General features: G+C 45.0%; 1 protein-coding gene and 1 non-coding gene across 2 annotated transcripts in view; one reads left to right on the forward strand and one right to left on the reverse strand.

Moving 5' to 3' along the window:
* LOC145360897 (adhesion G protein-coupled receptor E1-like) overlaps positions 1–7,606 on the reverse strand; it is a 69,289-nt gene extending 61,683 nt beyond the window's left edge. Inside the window, exon 1 of the mRNA XM_080216400.1 lies at positions 7,510–7,606. Coding sequence (XP_080072526.1) covers positions 7,510–7,606 — 97 coding nt within the window. The remainder of the gene's footprint in view (positions 1–7,509) is intronic.
* A 3,659-nt stretch (positions 7,607–11,265) lies between these two features.
* On the forward strand, positions 11,266–11,449 carry LOC145361146 (U2 spliceosomal RNA). Its single transcript, XR_013889808.1, has one exon. It is a non-coding gene; the product is annotated as a U2 spliceosomal RNA (small nuclear RNA).
* Positions 11,450–12,231: the final 782 nt, after the last annotated feature.

Below are 12,231 nucleotides of genomic sequence, written 5' to 3' on the forward strand. Positions count from 1 at the left end.
TCACCACACTCCGGCACCTGTTCGGGTACACCAAGGGAGAATTTAGCACGGCTAATGCAGCTAACCAACACATCTTTCAGACTGTGGGAGGAAACCGGAGCACCCGGAGGAAACCCACACAGACACGGGGAGAACGTGCAGACTCCACGCAGACAGTGACCTAAGCCGGGAATCAAACCTGGGTCCCTGGCAGTGCTAAGCATTGGTGGTGGTATTGCCATGTATTTGCTGCCCTTGTCCATCCTAAGTGGGTTTGGAAGATGCTGGTGAAATACACAGCCTGAGAGAATGGCAGGAGCAGCATCCGGAGATAAGAAGAAAACTTGCAAGATCTGTAAAATAGGTGAAGTTGGACTAACCAAATTCCTCATGCAAAGAGCCGGCACAACACAAGACGTTGGAGACCCTCCAATGCTTCAACTATTATAAGATCCAATGCAATACAAAACTGAGTTAATGACAACCAAACCGACACCAGACTGAGACTTGCTTGAAGTCTAGCCGTGGAAAGCGAATGCTCAGAATAAAAATAATGGTGATGTAGAGATGCCAGTGTTGGACTGGGGTGGGCACAGTAAGTAGTCTCACAACACCAGGTTAAAATCCAACAGGTTTATTTGGTAGTACAAGTTTTTGGAGGATTGCCCCTTCATCAGGTGAGAATAAAAATAATCCTGATGGAAAGATGAATGAATGAGTAGATAGATAGATTCTGGAGTGAAAGAAATGTATTGCAAGAAGTAAGAAAAGGTAGGTTGGTGTTTGTCATAAAATCATAGAAGTCCTATAGTGCAAAAAGAGGCCATTCACATCTTTGGACACTGAGGAGCAATTTAGCATAGTGTGGCCAATCCACCTAGCAAAGGACAAAGAAAGTTACAGCACAGGAACAGGCTCTTCAGCCCACCAAGCCTGCACCGACCATGCTACCCGACAGAACTAAAACCCCCTACCCTCCTGGCGACCATATCCCTGTATTCCCATCCTATTCATGTATTTGTCCAGACGCCCCTTAAATGTCACTATTGTATCTGCTTTCACTGCCTCCCTGGCGATGAGTTCCAAGCACTCACCACCCTCTGTGTAAAAAACCTACCTCGTACATCTCCTTTAAACCTTGCCTCTTGCACCTTAAACTTGTGTCCCCTAGTAACTGACTCTTCCACTCTGGGAAAAAGCTTCTGACTAACTACTCTGTCCATGCCCCTCATAATCTTGTAGACTTCTGTGAAGTCGCACCTCAACCTCCGTCGTTCCAGTGAGAACACACCAAGTTTCTCCAACCTCTCCTCATAGCTAATGCCCTCCGTACCAGGTAACATCCTGGTAAATCTTTTCTGTACCTTCTCCAAAACCTCCACATCCTTCTGGTGGTGTGTCGATCAGAATTGAACACTATATTCCAAGTGCGGCCGAACTAAGCTTCTATAAAGCTGCAACATGACTTGCCAATTTTTAAACTCAGTGCCTAGGCTGATGAAGGCAAGCATGCCGTATGCCTTCTTGACTACTTTCTCCATCTGCATTGCCACTTTCAATGACCTGTGTACCTGTACACCCAGATCCCTTTGTCTATTAATACTCTTAAGGGTTCTGCCATTTACTGTACATTTCCTATCTGTATTAGACCTTCCAAAATGCATTACTTCACATTTAGAATAGAACATAGAACATTACAGTGCAGTACAGGCCCTTTGGCCCTTGATGTTGTGCCGACCTGTGAAACCAATTTAAAGCCCACCTAACTGACACTATTCCAATATCATCCATATGTTTATCCAACGACCATTTAAATGCCCTTAATGTTGGCGAGTCCACTACTGTTGCAGGCAGGGCATTCCACGCCCTTACTACTCTCTGACTAAAGAACCTACCACTAACATCTGTCCTGTGTCTATCACCTCTCAATTTAAAGCTATGCCCCCTCGTGCTAACCATTACCATCCGAGGAAAAAGGCTCTCACTGTCCACCCTATCTAATCCTCTGATCATCTTGTATGCCTTTATTAAGTCACCTCTTAACCTTCTTCTCTCTAATGAAAACAGTCTCAAATCCGTTAGCCTTTCCTCATAAGACCTTCCCACCATACCGGGCAACATCCTGGTAAATCTCCTCTGCACCCTTTCCAATGCTTCCAACATCCTTCCTATAATGTGGCGACCAGAACTGCATGCAATACTCCAAGTGCGGCCGCACCAGAATTTTGTACAGCTGCAACGTGATCTCGTGGCTCCGAAACTCAAATCCTCTCCCAATAAAAGCTAACACACCGTACGCCTTCTTAACAACTCTATCAACCTGGGTGCCAACTTTCAGAGATCTATGTTCATCCACACTACCAAGTAACTTACCATCAGCCCAGTAGTCTGTATTCCTGTTACCCCTTTCCAGTGTGAATCACCTCACACTTTTCGGCATTAAACTCCATTTGCCAGCTCTGCAGCTTATCTATGTCCCTCTGTAACCTGCAACATCCTTCTGCACTGTCCACAACTCTACTGACTTTAGTGTCATCCACAAATTTACTAACCCATCCCTCTATACCCTAATCCAGGTCATTTATAAAAATGACAAACAGCAGTGGCCCCAAAACAGATCCTTGCGGTACACCACTAGTAACTGAACTCCAGGATGAACATTTCCCATCAACCACCACCCTCTGTGTTCTTACAGCTAGCCAATTTCTGATCCAAACCGCTAAATCATCCAACATCTCATGCCTCTGTATTTTCTGCAATAGCTACATGGGGAATCTTACCAAACGCTTTACTGAAATCCATATACACCATATCAACTGCTTTACCTTCATCCACCTCTTTGGTCACCTTCTCAAAGAACTCAATAAGGTTTGTGAGACACGACTTACTCTTCACAAAACCGTGTTGACTACCCCTAATCAAATTATTCCTTTCTAGATGATTATAAATCCTATCTCTTATAATCCTTTTCAAAACTTTGCCCACAACAGAAGACTCACTGGTCTATAATTACCAGGGTTGTCTCTACTCCCCTTCTTGAACAAGGGGACAACATTTGCTATCCCCCAGTCGTCTGGCACTATTCCTGTAGGCAATGGCGACATAAAGATCAAAGCCAAAGGCTCTGCAATCTCCTCCCTAGCTTCCCAGAGAATACTAGGATAAATCCCATCCTGCCCAGGGGACTTATCTATTATCACACTTTCCAGAATTGCTAACATCTCCTCCTTATGAACCTTAATCCCATCTAGTCTAATAGCCTGTATGTCAGTGTTCTCTTCAAGAACATTGTCTTTTTCCTGTGTGAACATTGACAAAAAATATTCATTTAGTGCCTCTCCTATCTCTTCGGATTCCATGCACAACTTCCCACTACTGTCCTTGACTGGCCCTTATCTTACCCTAGTCATTCTTTTATTCCTAACATACTTATAGAAAGCTTTAGGGTTTTCCTTGATCCTACCTGCCAAAGACTTCTCATGTCCCCTCCTGGCTCTTAACTCTCTCTTTACATCCTTCCTGGCAAACTTGTAACTCTCAAGTGCCCTAACTGAGCCTTCACGTCTTGTCTTTACATAAGTCTCCTTCTTCCTCTTCACAAGAGATTCAACTTCTTTAGTAAACTACGGTTCCCTTGCTCAACCACTTCCTCCCTGTCTGACAGGTACATCCTTATCAAGGACACGCAGTAGCTGTTCCTTGAACAAGTTCCACATTTCAATTGTGCCCATCCCCTGCAGTTTCCTTCCACGTCCTATGCATCTTAAATCTCACTTAGTCGCATTATAATTTCCTTTCCCCCAGCTATAACTCTTGCCCTGTGACATATACTTATCCCTTTCCATCGCTAAAATAAACATAACCGAATTGTGGTCACTATCACCAAAGAGATCACCTACTTCCAAATCTAACACCTGACCTGGTTCATTACTCAGTACGAAATCCAATGTGGCCTCACCTCTTGTTGGCCTATCTATATACTGTGTCAGGAAACACTCCTGCACACAATGGACAAAAACTGACCCGTCTAAAGTACTCGAACTATAGCTTTTCCAGTCAATATTTGTAAAGTTAAAGTCCCCCATAACAACTACCCTGTTACTTACACTCCTATCCAGAATCATCTTTGTAATCCTTTTCTCAACATCTCTGGAACTTTTTGGAGGCCTATAGAAAACTCCCAACAGAGTGACCTCTCCTTTCCTGTTTCTAACCTCAGCCCATACTGCCTCAATAGACGACTCCCCATCAAACATCGTTTCTGCCACTGTAATACTGTCCTTGACTAACAAGGCCACACCTCCCACTCTTTTACCACCTTCCCTGATCTTACTGAAGCATCTAAACCCCGGAACCTGCAACAGGCATTCCTGTCTCCAAAATGGCCACAATATCGAAGTCCCAGGTACCAGCTCATGCTGCAAGTTCACCCACCTTATTCCGGATGCTCCTGGCGTTGAAGTAGATACACTTCAAACCACCTTCCTGCCTGCCAGTACACTCCTGCGACCTTGAAACCTTATTCATGACGTCACTACTCTCAACCTCCTGTACACTGGAGCTACAATTCAGGTTCCCATCCTCTGATGAATTAGTTTAAACCCTCCCTAAGACCATTAACAAATTACCCCCAGGATACTGGTATCCCTCTGGTTCAGGTGTAGACCATCCCATTTGTAGAGGTCCCACCTACCCCAGAATGAGCCCCAATTATCCAGGTATCTGAATATCTCCCTCCTATACCATCCCTGTAGCCATGTGTTCAAGTCCTCTCTCTCCCTATTCCTCTCTTCATTAGCACCTGGCAAGGGTAACAAACCAGAGATAACAACTCTGTTTGTTATAGCTCTAAGCTTCCACCCTAACTCCCTGAGTTTCTGCCTTACATCTCCAACCCTTTTTCTGCCTATGTCTTTGGTGCCTATGTGGGCCACGACTTGGGGCTGTTTCCCCATCCCCTTAAGGATCCCAAAAACATGATCCAAGACATCACGGACCCTGGCACCAGGGAGGCAACATACCAACCGTGATTCTTCTCATTCGCAAAGAACTTCCTATCTGTCCCCCTAACTATGGAGTCCCCAGTGACTAATACTGTATTCCTGTCCCCCCCTCTTCCCTTCTGAGCAACAGGGACAGACTCTGTGCCAGAGACCTGTACCCCATGGCTTACCCCTGGTAAGTGCCCCCCACCTCCCCAGCAGTATCCAAAAAAGTATACTTGTTATTACAAAGGACCAGCCACAGGAAATCGCTGCACCGACTGCTTCTTACCCCTTCTAACAGTCATCCAAGTATCGTCATTTCTAGGAGTAACTATCTCCTTGTAGCTTTTGTCTAAAACTGTTTCTGCCTCCCAAATAATCCTGAGTTCATCCAGTTCCAGCTCCAGATCCCTAACATGGTCTTCAAGGAGCTGGAATTGGAATTTGTCCTGATTAAGCTCCGTTTGCCATCTCTCCGTCCGGGTCTCTAACTGATCTATATCCTGCTGTATCCTCTGATATTCCTCATCACTATCCGCAAATCCACCAATCTTTGTGTCGTCCGCAAACTTACTAATCAAGCCAATAACATTTTCCTCCAAATCATTTATATATATTACAAACAGAAAGGGTCCCATCACTGATCCCTGAGGAACACCACTTGTCACAGCTTGCCATTCAAAAACGCACCCTTCCACTGCTACTCTCTGTCTTCTTTGACCAAGTAAAAAGTCTGACAACACCAGGTTTTAATCCAACCGATTTATTTGATAGTAAACGCACAAGCTTTCGGGGTTAGTCCCTTCGTCAGGTGAATGGAGAGTTCTGGCCTCAGACAGAGCATATAAAGCACAGACTGTTTAGAGATTACTGATTAGAATGCGAATCCTTACACCTAACCTGCTGTTCAAGACCTGAAGTGGTTGACAATGTGAGTGGAAGGAGCACTGATCACAGGTTAAAGAGATGTGTATTGTCTCCAGACAGTACAGTAAGTGAGGTTTTGCAAACCCAGGCAAGTCACGGGGGTTACAGATAGTGCGACATGAACCCAAGATCCCTGTTGAGACCGTCCTCACGTGTGCGGAACTTGGCTATCAGTCTCTGTTCAGCGACTCTGCGCTGTCGTGTGTCGTGAAGGCCGCCTTGCGGGTAAGCATTCTCCAAGGCGGCCTTCACGACACACGACAGCGCAGAGTCGCTGAACAGAGACTGATAGCCAAGTTCCGCACACATGAGGACGGTCTCAACAGGGATCTTGGGTTTATGTCGCACTATCTGTAACCCTCGTGGCTTGCCTGGGTTTGCAAAACTTCACTTACTGTACTGTCTGGAGACAATACACATCTCTTTAACCTGTGATCAGTGCTCCTTCCACTCACATTGTCAACCACTTCAGGTCTTGAACAGCAGGTTAGGTGTAAGGATTCGCATTCTAATCAGTAATCTCTAAACAGTCTGTGCTTTATATGCTCTGTCTGAGGCCAGAACTCTCCATTCACCTGACGAAGGGACTAACCCCGAAAGCTTGTGCGTTTACTATCAAATAAATCGGTTGGATTAAAACCTGGTGTTGTCAGACTTTTTACTGTGTTTACGCCAGTCCAACGCCAGCATACCCACATCATGACTTCTTTGACCAAGTCAGTTTTGTATCCACCTTGCCAGCTCACCTCTAATCCCATGCAACTTCACCTTCTGCACCAGTCTGCCAGCTTTAGACTGTGGGAACAAACCGAGCAGCTGAAGGGAACCCACCCAGACACAGTGATAACGTATAAACTCCACATACAGTCACCCAAGGCCAGAATTGAACTCGGGTCCTTGGTGCTGCGAGGCAGCTTTGCTAACCACTGAGCCATCCTATCTGTGTCAGAGGAGCTGTTTCCATCAGAACTGCATATTTTATTCCAAAACATTTTCCACATTGATCAATAGACATTGGTGTTCAGTATTAATTACTTACTGAGGAGGTTGGTCCAGGATAGAGATCGCATTTTGCCTAGAGCTTTTTCTCCCTCTTAGTCTCTCAGTTTGTAGTTTCTGTGTATATCTCACCCAGGGACTACTGGAAACAGATTTATTAAATCATAACTTTTGCCAGTTGTGGTTAAAAAAAACCCTTTGCTGATCCTTTGGTTTGAGACTCATTTGCCTTTAACTGCAGAATTGGAGAACTATGTTGGGAAGGGAAGTTTGTTGAACATTACTAGTTAACCAATATAGCTGAGATGGTGCTGAGCATGCAGGTTACAAATTTGTCCATTGCTGTCAGCTGTGCACATGTGCACAGGGGCTGCTTCAGCTGGACAGCTATTTAGTGATGTAGAGCGATGCCAACAGCACGGGTTCAATTCCTGTAGCGGCTGAGTTTGTTCATGAAAGCTGCATCATCTCAACCTTGCCTCTTGCATGAGGTGTGGTTAAATTACCATCAGTCCTCTCTCCCTCTCAAAGGGTGAACAGCCCTTGGTCATCTGGGATGATGGCGAATTTATCATCTGTGTGCAGCAGAATGAGTCAAAAGTAGAACAGCAGTTCTCACCAGCAGGGGGTAGCTCGCTGGGAAGCTGGCTGCAGGCTGCTCGGGTCTCCATTGAGCAGGCAACCTGATCCCCCATTGAACTGGGAGACTGCTCCATCACCTCCCCCACTAAAATCCCCACCCCTGTCGTCAGCGGCAGTGTAAACCCCACTGCCCCACTATGACAACATAGATTGTCAACACCCAGGCACTGGACCCCTCTTAATGAGTCCCCAGTCATGACCCCTGTGCAGTCTATACTCTCTGCCAATTGCTCTCTGTGCCAGTCTCCCCCTGGCCCCTTGCATATTATCTTTACTTTTCTTTGTTCTTTATGGTTTTAGTTTAGGCAGGCATCATGATTGATGCAGGCTTGGAGGGCCGAAGGGTCTGTTCTTATGCCGTATCTTTCTTTGTTCTTATCACAGCCCCTTGCATTCTACCCTCTGCCAATCATCCCACCTTGCATACCTCTCTGCCAATCATCCTCCCTGGCATAACCCCATAACTCCCCATCTCCGAGCCCCTCCTCCCACTGGCACATCTCCCCCCCCCCAATTTTAGAGCTCCCCCTTGCTTTCCCCTTGAAGAAACCCCTCTTGCCTCTCCCACTGCAAAGCCCTCCCACTTGCCCTGTCATAGCCCCACACCTATTCAGGCTCCACCCTTTTGGCACTCCCCTTGGCATAATTATGGTGCCTGGTGGGCAGTGCCAGGTTGCCAGATTGGCACTGCACTGCCTAGGCATGCCTTTGACCACCCGGGGAGGGAAGTGGGTTCTTCAATGGCCTCTGAACCTCCCAGTGAGGCCATCAGGTCTGGTTTCCACTTGTGGAGACCAATAGTGATTATCGCTGGTTTGAGGACTGACTGACGTGGAGGTAAGTGCTGGTGAGGCTGGATGATGCCAAGTGGGACTCATTCACATGTCATCAATACACAAAACCAATCCTGCTGTCAAAACAGTGCCGGTAATTGTGCGTGAAAATGGACAATTTTTCGATCAGTATGCCATCTTACTGTTCGCTGTGCCAATCAACTGGCGCAGTGAGCTGATAAGATCACGACATTAGAACCTTTTGGGGAAGATTGCCCCCTACGTGTGCAAATCATGTCCCTTATTTTGTGTAAAGCACATTAACATGATTACAAAAACTAACAAATGACTTTGCTAGGATAAATGAGGAGAAACTGCTTCTGGTGAGGGTCAGTTGCTGAGGAAGCAGATTTAAGATAATCACCAAAGAAAATTGAAGGAGTTTTTTTTAATGTGCTATGAATGGTTAAGATCTGGAATGTACTGGACACTAAGGTGTAATTTAGCATGGGCAATGCACCTGACCTGCACATCCTGTGGGAGGAAACCAGAGCACTCAGAGGAAGCCCAGGCAGACACGGGGGGGGGGGCAAGTGCAAACTCCACGCAGACAGTCACCCAAGGCCGGAAAGGGTATTTGAAACAGATTCAACTGTACCTTTAATAAAGGTGTTTGATAACTATTGAAAAGGGAATTTAAAAAGGATGAGCCAAGGAGAAACAGCTGGTGAGTCGGATAAATCGGACAGCATCACGGGCCAAGTTAAAAACTTTCCTTCAATTCTGCTTCCTCCGTGCTGAACAGTCTGAGGTCTATACTGTTCAACGCATTTAAAGATCAAATGAGCAGACAAAAGGTTGTGGATGGAGTTCAACATGGGGAGATGTCAACTCTGGACCTGAGAAGATATAGAATCATTGAATCCCTACAGTGCAGAAAGATGACATTTGGCCCATCCAGCTTGCTTGGACAACAATCCTTTTCTAGGTGCCTTGCTATTTCTTCTTTGATGACAGATTCTAGCATTTTCCCAACAACGGACGTTAAACTAACTGGCCTATAATTCCCTGCATTTTGTCTGCTACCATTTTTAAACAGCAGTGTAACATTTGCCATTTTCCAATCTTCTGGCATTTCTCCGGAGTCCAGCAAATTTTGATAAATAATGACTAAGGCATCCGCTATCACCTCAGCCATTTCTTTCAGAACCCTGGGATGCATTCCATCCAGTCCCGGGGACTTGTCTACCTTCAGTCCCGTTAGTCTATCAAGCACTACCTCTCTAGTGACAGTAATCGCATTAAGGACCTCATCTCCTACCATCCTTCTATCTTTAATATTCATACCCAGGTCCTATCCCTGTGATCCCATGTATTTACCCTGCTACTCCCCCTACACTAAAGACCAATTTACTATGGCCAATCCACCTAACCTGCACATCTTTGGATGCTAAGGGGCAATTTAGCATGGAAAATCCACCTAACCCACACACTTTTGAATACCAAGAGGCAATTTATCATGGCCAATCCACCAAGCTTAGATATCTTTGGACACTAAGGAGCAATTCAGCATGGCCAATCAACTTAACCTGCACATCTTTGGACACTAAGGGGCAATTTAGCACGGCCAATCCACCTAACCTACACATCTTTGGACTCTAAGGGACAATTTAGCATGGCCAATCCACCAAACACACACATCTTTGGATACTAAGGGGCAACTTAGCATAGCCAATCCACTTAATGTGCACATTTTTGGACATTAAGGGGCAATTCAGTATGGCCAATCCACTAAACTGCACATTTTTGGACACTAAGGGGCAATTCACTTGGGCCAATCACTAACCTACACACCTTTGGATACTAAGGGGCAATTTAGCATGACCTATGTACCTAACCTGCACATCCTGTGGGAGGAAACCAGAGCATGCGGAGGAAGCCCATGCAGACATGTGGGGAAACATGCAAACTCCACACAGTCACCCAAGGTCGGAATCGAATCCAGGTCCCTGGCGCTATGAGGCAGGATTGGTGGATTGGCCATGCTATATTGCCCCTTAGTGTCCCATAATTTTTAGGTTAGGTGGATTGTTACATCTTGCCAAACAGAAAATGACCCATTTTTGCCTATTGTTTTCTGTTAGCTAGCCAATTTTCAAGCCTCCCACACTCTAAAGATGTGTAGGTTAGGTGGATTGGCCATATTAAATTGCCCCTTAATGTCTGGAGGATTAGTAGAGTAAATATTATGGGATGGTATTGTTGTCAATGTAGGCTGAATGGGCTGAATGACCACTTTCTGCACCGTAGGGATCCAATGATTCTGTGATCTACCCTGTCTATTCCTTTCAGTGTTATGTAGGTTTCAATGAGATCACCTCTCACTCTTTGGAAGTCAGGCCCAGTTGAGCCCAATCTTTCTTCATAAGATCCCCTGAATAAGTCTGGTGAACGTCTGTCACACTCCCTCTGTGGTGGTAACATCCTTAAATTTGGCAGCTGAGAAGTTGGGTGAAATTAGATCCTTAAATTATTTCAAGCCACTTCTGCATTCTTGCTCTCTTCTGTGTAAGCTGAGTCTGTTTCTCATGGAAAAAAGGGTTAATTTGTGGTACTTTATATATAGAATGTTGGGGGAAGTTACAGAAAATTTTATGTAATGTTCCTTCTAAAGGACTCTCCAGTTCAGTACTATAGCTTAGCATTTCAAAGCTGCAGTCAGCCTGATGTTTATAATGCCACTAACCTTGTTGTTACCTGGTTTTGTATCAAAATCTGACCCATTAGAGACCCGATCAGATACCCCAAGTTATATTTTGAAGTTAAACTAGATCCCAAATATTTTTTATGTTTTGGCATCAGTGTGAAAAACATAAAGTGTTTTACTCAAGGCACAATTTTATTGACACACTAGGAAGCTTTTATCAAAACAATCTTTATTTTAACAATAATTTAAGTATATCACTTCTCAGGCCTTTTGGCTAAGATCAAGTGTAGTATGGACATCTTGCACTTGGTTGAAGTCATGAGGTTACACTAAGGCTTCATTTGAAGCAATTTTTTAAAGCGGCATCTCGGCCTTTTGGCTAAGATGCAAATGAGATCGAGCCTTGGAGAAGGTGCAATGCCTACTCCAATCAGCTTGGATCATGTAGATCAAGCCCAGGACAGGAAGCGGCTTGCCTGTCTTGTCAGCTTGGATCAGGAATGTCTCACTTGCTGAGACCCTGAATTGGACTTTGATTGGATTGAATTGGAGATATAAACAAAAATAAATAAATGATTTAACTTAGCTTTTACCACTTGAAGTACTTAAACATGACAAGTTGCAATTCTTAATTGCTAACCTATCTCTACTAGTTCCAGTTCAAGCAATTTTCCTCTTGTAGACTTAAAGGCCTCTTCAAAATCAGTTAGCAAAAAACACAGGTTTCTATGCTTTTACTTGTTAGCAGTCCTAGAGGACTTTAATACTTCTGGAGAGAGATACAGAGAGACACCTGTCTTCTGACACTTAAACAGCAGCCTCCAGAGAGAGACAGAGACAGAGAGAGAGAGAGAGAGAGAGAGAGAGACAAAAACCTCTTGCTTCTTTCAGTTGGGAAGACCACTCAATGCTGTGTCACTGAGAAAATGAAGCCATTGTTTCTCCAGAACCCATGAGCAATTGCCTCCTCTCCCCCACCCCACCCACCTCAAGTCCCTGTATGGGAGTTTACAGATCATTTATCCACTACATAGATGTGAGCCCAGGTGCTAGCCTGCATACGGAACTCAGGTAGGAGTTAGACTAGTTTGCACCAGTGCATCATCATAATGGTGCTTAGCAAGTCACCATCACTCTCTTGCCTGCCAAAGAAACTTGCTAACACAGCGCACCCAGACCCACCACTCTGGTGTGACGATGTTGCAGGAAATAGAAGGGT

This window comes from Carcharhinus amblyrhynchos, chromosome 33 (assembly GCF_965287045.1).
Source record: "Carcharhinus amblyrhynchos chromosome 33, sCarAmb.v2.hapA, whole genome shotgun sequence".
In the NCBI taxonomy this organism is placed as follows: Eukaryota; Metazoa; Chordata; class Chondrichthyes; order Carcharhiniformes; family Carcharhinidae; genus Carcharhinus; species Carcharhinus amblyrhynchos.